The 16,255-nt window shown below is 41.4% G+C and overlaps 1 protein-coding gene across 1 annotated transcript; it reads right to left on the bottom strand.

Moving 5' to 3' along the window:
* Positions 1 to 5,115: 5,115 nt before the first annotated feature.
* Positions 5,116 to 10,342, bottom strand: adora1b (adenosine A1 receptor b). The gene is given in 3 exon segments (XM_056424028.1): positions 5,116 to 6,601; positions 6,603 to 7,266; positions 9,217 to 10,342. Coding segments are annotated over 3 exon segments (1,167 nt in total). The 5' UTR covers positions 9,558 to 10,342; the 3' UTR covers positions 5,116 to 6,439.
* Positions 10,343 to 16,255: the final 5,913 nt, after the last annotated feature.

The following is a 16,255-nucleotide window of genomic DNA, read 5'->3' on the forward strand; positions in this document are numbered from 1 at the left end:
GAATCAGAACTGCAGCTGGCTCGGCACACTTTGGGTCAGACTTGTTGAGGCAGGCAATCATCTTCTGATGTGTGTGTCTGCTGCCGTTTGAGCTCTCTGTTCCCGAATGAGCGGTTGCCGGAGTTTGAACTTGTGAAGATAAATACAACATTTCCCTCCAGGACCAAAACCCAGATTGTGGTGCACACACTGTGACACTTTTTTTCGGTAATGTAGTAAAACAGCGTGAAGCCTGACATTACCGTTAGTGGTTACACATTTGCTGATGACTGTCTCACCAAGATGGTCAGCAAAAGATCCAGCGTCACATTAACTCGGGGAAAGCACTTTTTCCAACCTCTTTACTTGAGTATTTACTTTATATTACTTCATACTTCTGCTCTACTAAGTTTTGAAAGCAAATATTCTACTTTTTACTCCCTACATATACTTTTCAAAGGTTTAGTTACTTTACAGATTTATAGTATCAATACAAAATAGGCTAATAGGTTATGATGTACTATTACAGGGTAAACTACCAGCAGTTATCAAATAATAATAAAATAGCCCGATCTTAAGCAGCTAAAACATTAAAGCGGTGATCACATATTATTACCAAGTCGTATATATATTATGAAATGGGTCAATCCTTTGGAACTTTAAGTATATTTGGATGTTAATACTTGTTGCACAATTGTTCTACTTTTACAACATTAACATTTCAATATTTCTTCCACCACTGAAGGAACATTACATTGGAGTTCATAAAATAAACACAATAACTCCTGGGTGCTCTTTTGTGGAGGTTGGAAAATGTTCTGGAGCTCTGTGAGATAATCAACTTAAAACAACATGTTCTCAAATCTAGAATGAAAAAAGGTTGCTCATGATAAAAGTTGATGATAAACTGTCATGCAAATTTGACTGGACATTATTTTAAAATACACCTTTTTACTGTGAAAAAATATATGAAATAGAGTTATTCCATCTTAACCAAGCTTGTTTTTCTGAATAACATTAAATAAGCAAGGTTTTGTTTTGGGTTACAAGCCACAAATTTAGATAACAACTCTTTAAAAAGGTTACGGCAACGTTGCTCCATATGCAACACCATCATGTTGCTTAAATCTGCAATTTTTAAAATGTGGGTTTGTGTTGTTTCTGAGCATCATGTGACTGATTTGAATCCAATGTGCAAATGCATAAAGTGTTTTTTTGTGTTTATTCATGAGCTAAAGTTCTAGTGACTTTGGGATATTACACAGACAGGCAGGTTTTTATAGCCGCCATCAATAGATCTTAAATAAAAGTTTATGGATGCTGAAAGCGTCATCAGGACCTGTGGGAGAAACTTAATGAAGGAGCCAGATGTGACAGCGGCACGCTGAGCCAGACAGCCAGAACAGCAGTGAGCACTCCTGCTCAGTTTTAATCAGACAAATCCAATTATTATTTACCAGCAGGTGGCAGTCCGTCATAAGGACCGTCAATGTCGCCACAATAGAGTGAGACAGCTCTCATGGGGAGAAATGCAGCATCAAGCGTTAACGGCCAGGAATGTAAGGGAAACATATTTGTTTCGGGGAAGTGAATAATGCTTCAAACTATCCGCTCCACAAAAACGTCTTTTCCAAGTGAAATTCTATTAACCATTTTTTGCATCTTCTTTTAAATCTGGGTTCACACAGGAGCCAATATCCCCAATAAATGTTACTGCTTTGCTTCAAAATACCTCCTCAGGAAGAGATTTGATTAAAAAAAGGAGATAACATAGGGTTATTTGGGAGTTTTTCCTGGTCCGATGTGAGGTTTTGGGGCAGGGATGTCTATGTGTACAGATTGTAAAGCACTCTGAGACAAATTTGTAATTTGTGAAATTGGGCTATACAAATAAACTGAATTTAATTGTATTGAACATATTTATGTTGTTCTGATTGTGTAAGCCTGTTTGGTGAATAATTGATTGTTAGGGTAATTTGGTTGGTTTCATTAGTAGATACCCTAATGTGGTTTTATTGAAGGGTTGTCACATGCTGCGAGCCCTTATTTCTGTTGGATAAGATCATTTCTGACATTTGATCGATCTCATAAGCTTTTTTCTGTTATAGCACCTCTAGGTTAAATTTACAACGAACGATGATGGCAGTTTATCTGCTCTGTGTAATCACTTTGCTATATTGCAGCTTATTAACTAAAACATGTTTCATATCATGACATCCTAATAGACTGTGTTCAGTTGTTACAGCATGCAAATATTCCATCTGCTGCAAATGTGCATCCACTCATTTGTTTGTACATTTCCCATTTTTTATGCATGTATCAGTTTGGACGAAGCCTCCGATGAGCTGAGGCCAACTATAAACCGATGTCCCCACATTATATCATAAAACAGATGCGTATGACACAGATGCTCTTTCAGCAAAGGCACAATTGGTGGCCTTGTTTTTATGACCGATTGCTTTCCAACTGATTGTGGCAACAGTCAACTGTATGCGATGGTGGAGGTTGTACTGTGGAGATTCTTTTATGTACACATTATCCATCAAAGCGCTTCATTGGAGCTGTGTTACAGCTGTTCCCAGAGACAGATGTTGTGATGGCACATAACGCGTTCTGACAAGACGCCTTGTTTCCCGTTGTGCAGCAGCACCGAGGGCACAACACGCTTGCTTATTCATGAAGCCCAACCAGAGCCCAGGTAGATCTAACCACTCTTCCATTTTGAATGAAAGAAGTCTTTTACTGGGTCATAAATATCATGCGGTGCCCTTTCCACTCGGCCTGAGCTGCAAGTGCAGAGTATTTGGAGGATTGGAAGGTCAGTGTTGGTCAGATCTGCAGCTAATGTACCGAGATACATTTTGACTTGAAAGATGGTTGAAACAAACCATTCTGAAGAAATATTTATCCAGGTGCATTTCACCAGAAGGGACAAGGACAGGTACAGAGATGTGGAGGTCACATGCTCTCTTGTTATTCACATATAACTTAATCTCACTTGCAAATTTGAACAAAGCCATTTACAGGATCTAATGAACATGTAGTAGTAAAAGTAACATCAAATACAAGGTTACTACACCCTGAACCTGGTTTCACTTCAGAATGTGAATATAAAGTGGTGGAAATAGAGGCCACTCTCCTCTCAGGATCTGCGGTTAGCACCCACATTAGCCCCAAGGACAGTAGGTCGCTGCAGGGAAAGGTCACCTCAGGCTGTTTGGAAATACAAAACAGCGGTATTTCCTTTCCTCTTATTTGTAGTTCTTATCTGAAGTCTCCTTCGACATTTAATCCTTCCCTGAAACTCAGCATTTTAGCCAATGAAACCGAGCCAACATGATAAAAATAGCCTCCAAGATTTAATACAAAGTGTTACTCTGCATGTAAAACATGTCCAACATTGAACCAAACTATTGATTTACAAGGTTGTTGTTTAGCACTATATCATATACATGTCTTGTTTATTTTCTACTTTATGGATTCTGGACACATTTTTCTTAAAGATGAGATTGAAGTGAATCGGATGGCAGATTGAAAGATGGAGACCTCACAGACACAGCAAGAGTAAGCAGTCCTCATTAGGATTAAGTAGTCTTTCCAGGGACTTTATACCTCGCCAAATATCAAAGGAACTCAGACACAGAGAGAAGAAAAATGGGTTGTCAGAGCTGTGACAACTCTCGACTGTTATCTAGAGCCACCGCATTATTGTGGCAGTAATGAGAACTCTGCCAAGCAAGGCACCATGGAAAGTGGGTTTTGCAGTGAAATAATAACAACTGAAGAATTGGTGACTCGCACAGAGCATGGAATAGGTAGAAACAACTTTACTATCATTATTATATTTTAAAATATTAAAGAGTGCGTTGGTGTCTTTACTTGAGTGTATCCTCAGTTAGCATACAGACCTTGTGTGAGAAAGGAACAGATTGATAATGGGTATTGATGCAGGTTTAAAACAGATTTTCTGTTCTTTTTTTAGCCACTTCTGGGAAGCTGAAACAAACTGTAAACCCAAGACTGCAATATCATATCCTTATCGGTTAATATGGCAAAACAGCTGCTTATTTACAAAACCAGCAGATATGCAGCAACAATAGCATTCATGTGGAGTATGGCTACCTGAGAACTGTAAATCCAATAATCTCTTCTTTAAAAGCTGCACCATATAACGAGAAGTTGATATATATTGGATATATATATTAGCTGGTCTGGTTTTCACATTGCTAACTTTATCTGATATAGGGGGGGGGGGGGGCGATTAAACATCTATCTTGTTCTGCCTGTTTTGTGATATACATGCCTAAAAGGTGCCTAATATTTCTAGACTGAACTAATATCGGCATTATAATTATTATAACTATGAGGATTTTTTTAGTTGCCTATTTTGTGGAGCCCCCTCAGGACTTGGTGCCCTATGCACAGTGCGTAGTGCGCTATGGGAGCGGTGGCGCTGGTAGGAGTGTATAGCATGCCGCACAAACAACAATGAACTAGTGGAAGCGGCAAGGTGCTCAGTGTTGCCAGATTGGAAATGGTGAAGTATCGTACCAAAGGCTCAAAATTGTCTTATTTGGAGGATAATTATCGTGTATCTGGCAACACCCGCAAGAAGGTGGAACGTAAGGGAGATACCATTTCCAAAACTTGTAAGGGGTAAATAAATACAGAGAAACACAAATATCCGACGAAGCAAAATCCCGGACGTTTTTGGAATCCCTGCCGGACGCATTTTTTAGGTCTCAAAAAGAGGACGTCTGGTCACCCTAGTTTATTCACTCCTTTTTTGGAAAATGTATTACACTCAAAATGTGAGTGAAGGGAGATGGAGGGTAACCATAACTGTGTTATCGTTATCACGTATATTCACTATCGACCTTATTGTGACTTGCTATGTACTGCCTATGTTAATATGAAGAGTAGTTTCTTGTGGTATTAGGTTTTCTTCAAAACATATTTACTGTTGCAGATTAGTTGTATTTCAACATATTTCTTGGAGATAGGGACTGTGTGCTCAGGAGAACCATTTGCACCAGAGGTCATTCATCAAGCTAGGAAATAATATATCACAAATATTAATATTTCTCTATTCTATTGGAATCAATACTGTAAACATATCTTGAACATAGCATTAAGTACATGATATCATACATTTATTCATCTTCTTTTTTCCCTTAGGTGTGTGTTATATACAGTACATCTGGCCTATACACTTTGGTGTGGATTGCATTAAGGTTTCTGTCTTCTCAGCCATCCGATCATCAACACACTGAGTGACTTTCTGCTCGTGCCCCAGACGTTTTTTCTCAAGACTACAATCGAAAATACATAAGAGATTGCCACCCACTCAGGAGAACGTCAGTAAACTGTCTTGACCCGAGCTCAAGAGACAAAACAGAATTACTTTACATTCTCATTCAGTATTTTGTCATTGGCATTAAACAGAATTTGTAGTCTACAGATGCACCAGGTATACATCTTGCAAAATGATGAGCTTACAGTTTAGTTAAGATACTTACAATCTTCAGGTTGCCTTTTCCTGTCCAGTCCATACTAATTACAATACTGGATAAGGCCATGGAAGCCACGGTTCCTTTTGGTACTTTGTGACAATGTTATCAGTCCATGAAGTGTAAAAAAGGGGAAAAAAACACAGCTCCCACTACCAGCTGGCATGGAGGCTGGATAAACACGAGCTTTTCAGTGCATCTCGGTCTTTCTCCCCCATGAGCAGCGAGTCTCCTGCACGCAGCTTCTAAAAGGTTTAAACCAGCCATTCTCTCCAGCTGCTTGTTTCTTATCCTTGTCCATCACCTCAGTAATGGACCAGAACTTCTGGATCTATTGAGGGACTCAGCTCCAGTGGAGAAGTGTGAAGGGATTACAAAACCCTTCAGTCTGCACAGACGGCTCCTTGCTGTAAAAAGCTCTCCCATAGTGCCACTTGCTCCAACACTGTTGTGCAAAGACCCTGAAGAAGAGATGAGCGTTCAAAGCCGTGCTGCTGTCGTCCCTTATTTACATTGTTACATTCATATTCTTCAGCTACAGTCCGCTTGGACATACACACGGTAATAAAATGAACCTCCTCGGACAAACTTTCATTCTATAGCAAATTATAACATTTGATAATCTGACACTGACCAACTACAATAACTTATATTGCACATTTTGTAATGTTCACACCAACTGTCTGACCATAATGAACAACAGTTAAAGCTGAACGTCTCCAGTCTGTTACTAAGATAGTCACTGTCAAAAAGACTTCCATTATTGCAAAAAGTAGATTTTGCTCTGACCAAACTTTCATAAAATCCACTCCTCCTGAGTAAATATAAATGATCTCCCAGTATTAAGTCACCTCTTTCTCTACAGCATCGTAAGCACTTCATGCTTCTCATGAGACTAAATTAAAACGAGGAGAGAACCAACGCTTGTGCAGTGATCATTATTTTTCAAGCTAGCGATCCGCTCCTTCCTCGGCTTCGTCGGAGTTCTGCTCCAGTAAGGGCAGATGCTCTTTGGGTTGTTGAGATGGTTTGGTCCTCTGGTCCTGCTGCTGCTTAGGTGAAGGCGGCTGTTGTTGTGGTGGATCAGATTTGAAGCTTTCCTTCTGGGGGGGGCTGTGGTGAGCTCGCTAGCTCTGACTCTGGATCGGGCATCTCTTTCCTGTCGCTGGGCTGAATCTCCAGAGCCGGCGTGTCCTTGCAGCAGAAGTACTGCTGCCATATTTTCCTGAAGGCCGTGCGGAACTTCTTAATACGGAAAGCGTAGATAATTGGGTTGACAGCGGAGTTGCCATGGGTGAGTAGGATGGCGACGTAGAGGAGGACTATAGGCTTCTGGCAGTCAGGACAGAAGAGTGTGATGCAGTTGATGATGTGGAGGGGGAGCCAGCTGATCGCAAAGAGAAAAAGAACCAGGGCCAGCGATTTTGCCAGATTCAGCTCCTTGTTGTAGTATTTGTTGGGGTCTGCGTGGCTGGTGGTGAACTTCTTGTTGTTAAGTTGCTTGTGGATAACATAGAAGATCTCTGCATAGATGACCAGCATAAACAGCAGTGGCGGCAGCACCCAGCCAAAGAAGTTGAAATAGACCATGTAGTCCATGCTGATGACATTTTCGAACTGGCAGGTGATAATGAGGTCAGAGCTGATGGAGCCGTTCTGCTGGAGGCCCTTCAGGTTGTTCCAGCCTAACATGGGGGTGAGCCCCACGATGAAGGCCACCGTCCAGCATATCACCACTGCCAGCCCTGCTCGCCGAGGGGTCACCACTCGCTTGTACCTGCAAACAACAGTCTCATGTTAGCACTTTCTCTCACAGCCAGGCACGTGCTCAGACATTTTGGGGGGCAGGTATTCAAACCAAAAAAAAGGGCACCCAATGCCACAAAAAGAATTCTGACAGAGTTGAAGCATAAGCATCAATACACTGATGATGCAATACATTCTCGACCTGCGTTTCCTCTGGGCAGCATCAGACTGCTTGCTTACATTTTCTTTATGAATAAAGATGAATTATTATATATAGCAACAGTGAGCGCGGCAGAGCATGTCGGGGCGAAATTCTCAGATAAATGCCCCGTCGGATATTAAAACACATTTGGGGGGACTTGATGACAGAGAGAGTAACTTTTATTCTTAAATACTGATGAATGAAAAAAGTGGGCTCCAGCAAAAAGGGCACTTTACTCATCCAGGGCAAAGGGGCTGGTGCTTGAGCACCACTAGGGCTCTATCTGTGCACGTGCCTGCTCACAGCGCTGTCAGGACTTGCATGGTTTCATATATGCGACATCTTTGTCTCTCTGTGTCTGTGCCCTTGGGTTGACAAGTGCAATTCACAAGAAGGAGTTATCATTCAGACACACGCTCCTGGACACATGACACACTTGCAACACCTATTTCCACTTGAACAGGACCGTGCCTGCAAACCTTAATCAGTAGACATTTTCCTTTGCAGAACTGATGTTGTTCAGACTTCCTTTGGTGCAGCCCATAGTTCATACAATTGGCTTGATTTTGTCTAATAATTTATTACAGCGGACACAAGCTGCAGGACTTTGCAAGCTGCAAACTAGCTTTAACAGATATGGCTTTTTTCATTGCAGTGTTGTATGGATAAGAGGCAGAAGGTAGAAGGTAAACAGAGGCTGTCAAATCTTATCACTGCTGTCCTTTAAACAAGAAAGGGCACAGAGAGACTGATAGTTGCCTTGAGGCAGGGAAACAGATCTGATCTCACTCATGTTGAAAAGTGTATGGAGCAACCAATACTCCCTTTTAGATTACCAATGATGGATATTTACAACGTGTAGAGCCTGAAGCAAAAGAAAGCCCTCCAATGTAGCTTATATCTTGGATAGGTATCGACCAGGAATTGCTGTGTTGAGTTAGTTGTGTGTACGAAGCATGGCAAGGCGATCATCATTCACACACTGAGCCTGGGAGCTGGTCTGAAAAGATCATATGCTAATCTAATATGCTCATCTAACAGCAACAATCCTCCCTCTTAATCAAAGCTGTGAGAAAGGAGTGGCAGTAGCACTCCCGTGTGACTGTATATTTAGGATGGAAATAAACAGCTCTGACATCTTTAAGCTTGGAAGGTTTTAAAAGACTGTGGTAAAAAGCCCAAACCCCTGATTAACTGCTATCATAACCCAAAAGACTTTGTGATAGCTTTGATTGTTAATCCGTTGTCAGACTCCACTGACAATATTCTCAGACAATGAACTCCCATCTTCTCCTAAGCTTATCTTTTCAGCACCACTGCTCAGTCTTTAGTTTCAGCCTAGCACGATAAACCACTGGCAGCATTAGATCTAGAGGGATACTGAACATATTCATGGCAAATATGACCTTTTTTGTGCCCTCAAGAAACACAGAACACATATTTCTCCTGAACACAACCCCATGCTGTCAGTATGCTACTCCACCACATATTAGCATCAGGACAAAGGAACTCATTCAAGCTGTTGTTTGATCAGAAAAGCCCTGGTCAGCTGTCAGGTAAGAACTAAATGCAAATAAAGGGACTGGGAGGATGGAGGCTGTGAAGAGGAACAAGACCCATGCATGAGGAAATAAATGCCCACAGCTCTGGAGCAAATATAAACAGTTCCACTGGTGTTGATGGTGCCATCCTTTATCACCATCAATGTCATGTGTCCACGTTGCACAGGTAGAAAGAAAAAAAACGCCTGTCCGTATTGGGTTGTGAAAACTTCATTACCTGGTTGGGATCTTGACCCTGAGGTAGCGGTCAATTGCAATAGCCAGTAGGGCCAGGATGGAACTTTGCGTCAGCACCAGCACCGTGCACGCGACGAGCAGGCAGCTGTAAAAGTGAGTTTGGAGTCCGATACTGATAGTAATGGCCAAAGGGATGACCAGAGCTCCCACTGCAATGTCGGCCAGAGCGAGAGAGACGATGAAACAAAACGTGTTGTCTCGCAACGATTTGTTAATTTTCACCGCCCAAACCACCATCACGTTCCCGATCACAGACGCGACTGCAATCACCACCTCCATCCCGATGTAGAGCGACTCCGCTGATAGAAGTGCTCCGGGCATCCTTGCAGATGATTATGTCCTTGATAAGAAAATGATTGATTTCAGAGAAGCAGCCTCAGGAGAATCCAGCACAGCAGTCCTTTGTCTTTTTTTTTGTCACAGTAGGCTATGTTCCAAATGAGCCGTGCGTCCATCCGTGTCACAGTGTCCACATTCTCCTGGTTAAGAGATATAAATAGCAACACAATAACCCATTTATTTTGAGGGAAGAAGTGCGCTAACCAGCGGCATATCTAAAGATGAGGGGGTTTCCTTTGGAGCAGGTGTTGTGATCCGGTGGTTGCTGTGCGTCGCTCCCGCTCCGTGCCCTGCGCATCCACTTGGCTGAATACACCTGCTCCTAGTGAGAGCAGCATCCTTCCCGTGCGCTCCGATTCATCCAACAGGGTGCTTCATCTTCATCTTCATCGGTCGCCGTTTTTAAGTCAACAAATCAGGTTTTAAGAAGGCAATAAGCTGCCTCCTGAAGGCGCGCACATGAAGTTGCAGCTCCTGCACAGGCGGGTCCCTCTATCCCCCCTCTCACGGTGCCTTCGGTAAGATAATGCCGTTGCCCAATAAAGCTGCGGTTCTCTCAGATTGTGTTTGTTCCATTCAGATGTTTTGTCTTTGTTTCTGTAAAGTCCATATTCTTGGTTTCACTCGGAGTCGATCATTTCCTTTGGCGGGTGCGACTGCTCCTCTTTCCATGCAGAAATACATACATGCGCTGTTGCCTTCTGCGGGACCGTCCCAAGGAAGTCAGGTCGTGAGGTGATCTGAACTCACTCTCGTTATAAAATGCCATGCACGCCTTCCCCCAACGCCCTCTCAAATGCCTTGTTGGTTACCTATTGTTCTGATAAGAGGAGAAGCAGTGCACCGCCACAGCTGCCGCATATTAACATACACTAGAAAAAACGATTCAAGCCCTAGAGGTGACACATTTAAATATTGTTTGATACATTTAAATAAATCAATTACAAAACGAAGATATTTATATTGAATGGGTGTAACACAAAATGTATGAATACTTTCATTTATTAGATTTATTTAGGTTACACTCACAAAAACGATTCAAGCCCTTCTTCGAGGTGACACATTTAAATATTGTTTGATACATTTAAATAAATCAATTACAAAAATAGATGTTTATATTTAATGGGTGTAATACAAAATGTATGAATACTTTCATTTATTAGATTTATTTAGGTTAGATGGTGCGCATATCAACTCAAAATAAATGTGTTTCATTGAGGACTACCCTTTGCGCATGCGCCAGCTGAAAATGAGTTGTTTACATGAGGTGAAGACACTTTCAGGGCTGTACGGTGGTGTAGTGGCTAGCACTGTCGCCTCAAAGCCAGAGGGCCGTGGGTTCAATTCCCAGTTGGGGTGTTCCTTCTGTGTGGAGTTAGTTAGTTTATATTTTGAGTTGGACAAACACGAATTAATTTAATTTAATGAATATCGTTATTTTATTTTAGATGTATTTGATACAAATGAGTTGGACTAACTTAATTACATTTTATTGCACTGATGTGCTAAATTTGAGTTGGAGTTGCATATAATTATTGGATGGAAAACCTGCCAACAATTTAATTGAGTTCATCCAATGAGTCATTTCTTTGAGTGTAGATACCACTATTGAACAGGGCAGAGGTCATATAAACAACTCCTTTGTGACAAAAGAGAGAGTTGAGAGATGGAATCGATCGATATGAATCCCACTGGTTTCCTCATTTTCCATATACTTATGTAACTTAATTCACACCACCTCAGAAAAACATCAATCTGAACTACAAATAGATATTCAGGTCATTATAAATATATGTGTGTGCATCAGACTTCAAAGACCTCCACTCTGAGTCCAGCCTCCAAACTAAATATATAACAACAAGACTGGAAATGGTATGACTGGGGTATAGAGGTCAGCCAACATATGCACTAATGAAGGAGCAGCCATATGGTCCGCTGGAGGTGATTGGCACCAGATGCATTTCTTTCACTATCATTTTAATAAGCAGAAGCTTGTTGGTAATGCATGAGAAATCAATCTTTACACAGCAAAGGACACATTTGGGCTGATATGATTTACAAGCCAGAGCGATTCTGAATGCTTTTTAAAATTATTTGTTTTGAATAAGTTTCACCATCAAGGTTGTAGTTTCTTCTATGCTTTAAATCAAGTGTCATTCAGCATACAAATTCCAATGTTATGTCACGCCTTGAGAGAAGCAAAGGGATCTTAAGCGTGGCATACATATGTCAGGCTGTTTTCTCCTGGTGTTTTATCCTTTGAGCAGCTTAGCGACAGGCAGCAGGCAACACGGACATGCTCAACATGGCCAGCACAGACCTCGCAATGCTGCGTTTTCTTTTTCACACTCAATGTTTTCACTCCGAGCGACTGCGGCTCGCTGGTAGAACATGGTCGTCCTTCAATGGGATCCGGTGTTCGAACCCCATCTCCGCTAGGCCATGTCGATGACACTTGCCCCAAATTGCTCCCGTAGTTGCCTACGGTGTCTAAATGTTGTATATAGTCGCACCTTGCACGGTAGCCCCTGTCATCAGTATGAATGATGACAAGGAGTGTGAAAGCGCTTTGAGTGGTCGGAAGACGATAAAAGTGCTACACAAGTACAGACCATTTACTATGTACCATTTACTGAGGACTGCACCCTGATGATGTGGGAAGTATGCAATGTTCTCTGTGTCACTTCCATCTATGGAGGGATGGATGTTCTCTGTGTCACACACAGACTTCCTTTAATATACTGTTCTCACGACCAAGGCCTTTCGGGGATGAGTTGGAATGAACAATCCTGAAAAACTTCAAACAGTTCCACAATATCCACAGAGTCAGGAAACGAGGGAACGCTTCAGTAAACGATTGTCATATTTTTCCATTTGGGGACGTGTGACCAGTGAAGTGCAGCGTGCTTCAGTTTGATGGGATTCTACTGTTCAGAGCTCTTTTCTTGTTGAGTCCAGAATCAAAGATAGCTCAGCACAAAATGTCTAAAATATTTACGTGACACCTTCACAAGCTTGTACAGTGCGTCAACCTTTTTATTCTGACACGGCATTATTTAAACGAGAGCTTCAACTGCCTGGATAAAGAACCAAGGGCTGAGCATATCCATATTCAAATGAGGAAAGATCACATAGCGTGTTCTTCCGTGTTTAAAAAATAAATAAATAGCACAAGCCATGAACTGCACTGGGGTTTCCAGCGATGCTCTGACCCAGACGGAAACAACATTATTAATATTGACGAAAAGTCTAGGATCTCGGCTTATAGGCCAGGACTCAGTTTAGCTATTTCAAAGGCCGGGTCCATTGAAGAATACAACTACAAGAGCCACTCCAGTAGAAACAAGACAAGATGGATAGCCCGGGCTACGTCGTTCAAAAGGCCTTGAATGAAATTGTTAGATAAGAGGCAATATAAAAACATTTCAGCATTCACATGTATCCCCCTGAACAAGCACACAAACAGCCTCTAAAGTATTATGGCCACTGGGGATAGACTCTTGTGATATACATGGAAATTCTCCAGAAAGTGGTGTGTCACAGGGAAAAAAGGGAAAAACAGATGTTAGATTAGATGCACGTCCTCATTTCTTCCATGAAAGCTATTTGTTTAACACAGCAATCAAGTCTGCTCGTTTCCACTACAATTCATATAAAAATAAAGAAACAAACAGAGTAAGAGCATCTGCACAAGGCACAATGTGTTGCTTCAGGAACAATCGATTTAATAGCATTGAACAGGTGAAATACTGTACATCTGACTGCAGTTGCCTTGGTCGCTATTTTACATTATCCATGTGACCCAGATTGTAAAATCCGTTGGCGTATACTTTCATTTTCTTCTTTAATCAGAGAAAACAACCTGTGAACAGGTGACTTCATGGATAGAAGAGTGATAATAAAAAATGTCAAGGGCTAGTCAGGAAGCTCACTCTCTGGTATCATACAGAAAGCAATCATTGATCATAACTGGGAAATTGTAAATGTGTGAATCTTTCCACTTGGCCTGCAGAGGAGGTCCTGGGGATGGAGCCATGGGATTTGGAAATACTAGACTACACCCACCTGTGCATCAAATACATAGAGATTGTTACACTGTATCATTATTATAATTAAATTCATTAAACCATTCATTCATCTTCAAAGAAAAATAAGCCTAAACATTTTTGAAATTGTGAACTGTTAAACCCGCCTCAGATGATTAAATCCTGTAGTAACACAGCGTTATCAAGTGAAATAAGTGCTTTGACAATGTGAGAAATGTAGTATTAGTTTAATTGCTCATCCTCTCTTGTTGTTTTAACACTTTGGTTTAGTACCAATTAAACAAACAACATATATGCTAATTATTGGGCTCTCAAGGGGGTGGGGGAGATCGTGTTGCCGTTGGACCGACCCAGGCTCGCTCTCTCCCTCCATTTCCAATTTTTGAAGAACAACTTCTTTCAGGTCCAATTCTGTAGCTGGTTCAGATGAGTTTCATTCATTATATTTTATTGAACTCCAAATTGTCAACATATTTTTTTGACAATATCCTACTCTTTAGATATCTGTATGGAAAGGTAGGCTACCCTGTCAAATAATCACGTCTATATGTTGTCAGCTGTTGCTCTTCAGATTTAATATTCTCCTTTTGGAGAAAGCTAGAGCATAATTTGGGATTCTCCATGTGTTTACACACAGAGAACCAGCAGGCAGCAGTGCCACTCACTGCCTCTCACAAAATACCACGGTTAAATATATAATTCACGCCTTGCTTGTTGACATTTCTAATATTCATTCTGCATTCTGATGGGCAGCTGATCAGGGTAAAACATTTTTACATTTTCCCACGGACGACGAGTCAAAACGCTTTCCAGCAGCCTCCACACCAATCATATCATTACATGCAGTGCTATTTGGAGGACAATGTGTCAATGTAAGTGAGGAACCCACATCCTGTTTCCATAAAAGTGGGCGAGTCTTGTGCTTAAGTACTATTTTTGAGATCATTTAAATTGGCCTATGTGAGCTCAATATAGCTGATGTCAACAATTTATAATTTCTTCTCTTGGTTCCACACTGTTACACACACAAATCGAAAGGCCTCGCATAATAAGAGGGAATATGTAATGTCTTTTTCCCAACATGCGATACTATTAATGCTGCACACCACTAATTGGAAGCATTTTGACAGAAGGATGGACAGTGAGAGAATCACAGCTTGGACATGAAATATTGATGCTCGATATAATAACAGCCGGCGATTACACATTTCTAGTTTGTCAACAACGGTGACAATTAGGGAAGCACAATGTGTAAAACTGTAATGTAACGTTCTGCATAAACAAGGTTCACACTATATAATTAGATCACAAAGTGAGAGGGAATAAAGATGGAAAATGATGGCTTTCAAAACACAAGTCAGCACTTCCCTTTGAAATCTGCATCTTGTTCTTGTTCGCCGCTACAGTAGTGAACTCCCTCTCGCATATGAAACAACACGGAGGAAACAAGTGGAGAATCAGCAAAAGGGAGAGAGAATATAATTAGATAGGAGTAGGAGAGAGGGATCAGTTGGGCTGCGAATAGATTAATCAGAGAGATGAAAGAAAAGGTGGAAAAATGTGTAGGTTAATGACAAAAATCTAATTCTAATCTATTTAAGAGGGGGGGGGGAGTCAATCCCAAATCAAAGGACTTGATGTGGCCTCTTTGTGTTAAGGTGTGTGTATCACGTCTTGACGGGGCGCCACGGAACGTAGGACTCAATTGCGGAAATGAGGAAGTCAGAATTCAGGAAAAAGTAACATCTTTTACTGGGCAACATTTAGAGACGAACCGACACAGACAAGAGGTCGACACAGACTAAATACACAGGGGAATGAGGCACAGGTGGAAACAATGAGGGCGGGGTCTGCAATCACAGGAGGGCGGCACACAAGGAGGGAGGAGTCTGAAACGAGAGACAAGGTGAGTGACAGACAACACAACAGAAACAGACCGTGAACACAGAACTACCCAGAGGGTCTGGGCGTAACAGTGTGGTGTTGAGGACCCAAACGCACACTCACGCAGCAATTTTGAAAATAAAGCAAGGGGGGGAAAAAAGAAACAAATAATAAAACAAAACAAAGACTAGAATTATTCCTACACCAGTCGGGAGGGCAACTCGACCAAACTCAAAGTTCCTGGACTCGAGCGGAATGGACATGGACTCGATTTTCCATCTCACAAGAACCAGACTGGTGACTGGGACAAACTGACAAAGTGCCAGCTGATACTTCTCCTTAAATCACCTGGCGGTCCTCATCACAAAAATTACGTTCCCCCAGACCTAAAATGCAATTTGCAGTTACGTTTGACTGAAACGTATTTCTCTCCAGATTACGTTTGTATTTGACGTATTATAATTACAAATTCGTCTCTGATCAACGTATCTTTGCCGTTTGTTATCTCTCTTTTCTACAATGCTGTTATGAATTGTAAAAAGCGTCCTCTAGTCTTATTTATTATTATGTTATATGTTGTTTCGCCTGCATATTATGACAGCAATAAGCATTGTAACGGATCATATGAATTGGCGTGAAGACTTCTGGTGACTCCTTTATTTTCTTTTTTTAGATGACAATACATTAATTAAAACTCGTACACTATGCGCATTTTATAACAAGTTTAATCGTTGATTCGACCGGAATGGG

This window comes from Pseudoliparis swirei, chromosome 9 (assembly GCF_029220125.1).
Source record: "Pseudoliparis swirei isolate HS2019 ecotype Mariana Trench chromosome 9, NWPU_hadal_v1, whole genome shotgun sequence".
NCBI classification, from domain to species: Eukaryota; Metazoa; Chordata; class Actinopteri; order Perciformes; family Liparidae; genus Pseudoliparis; species Pseudoliparis swirei.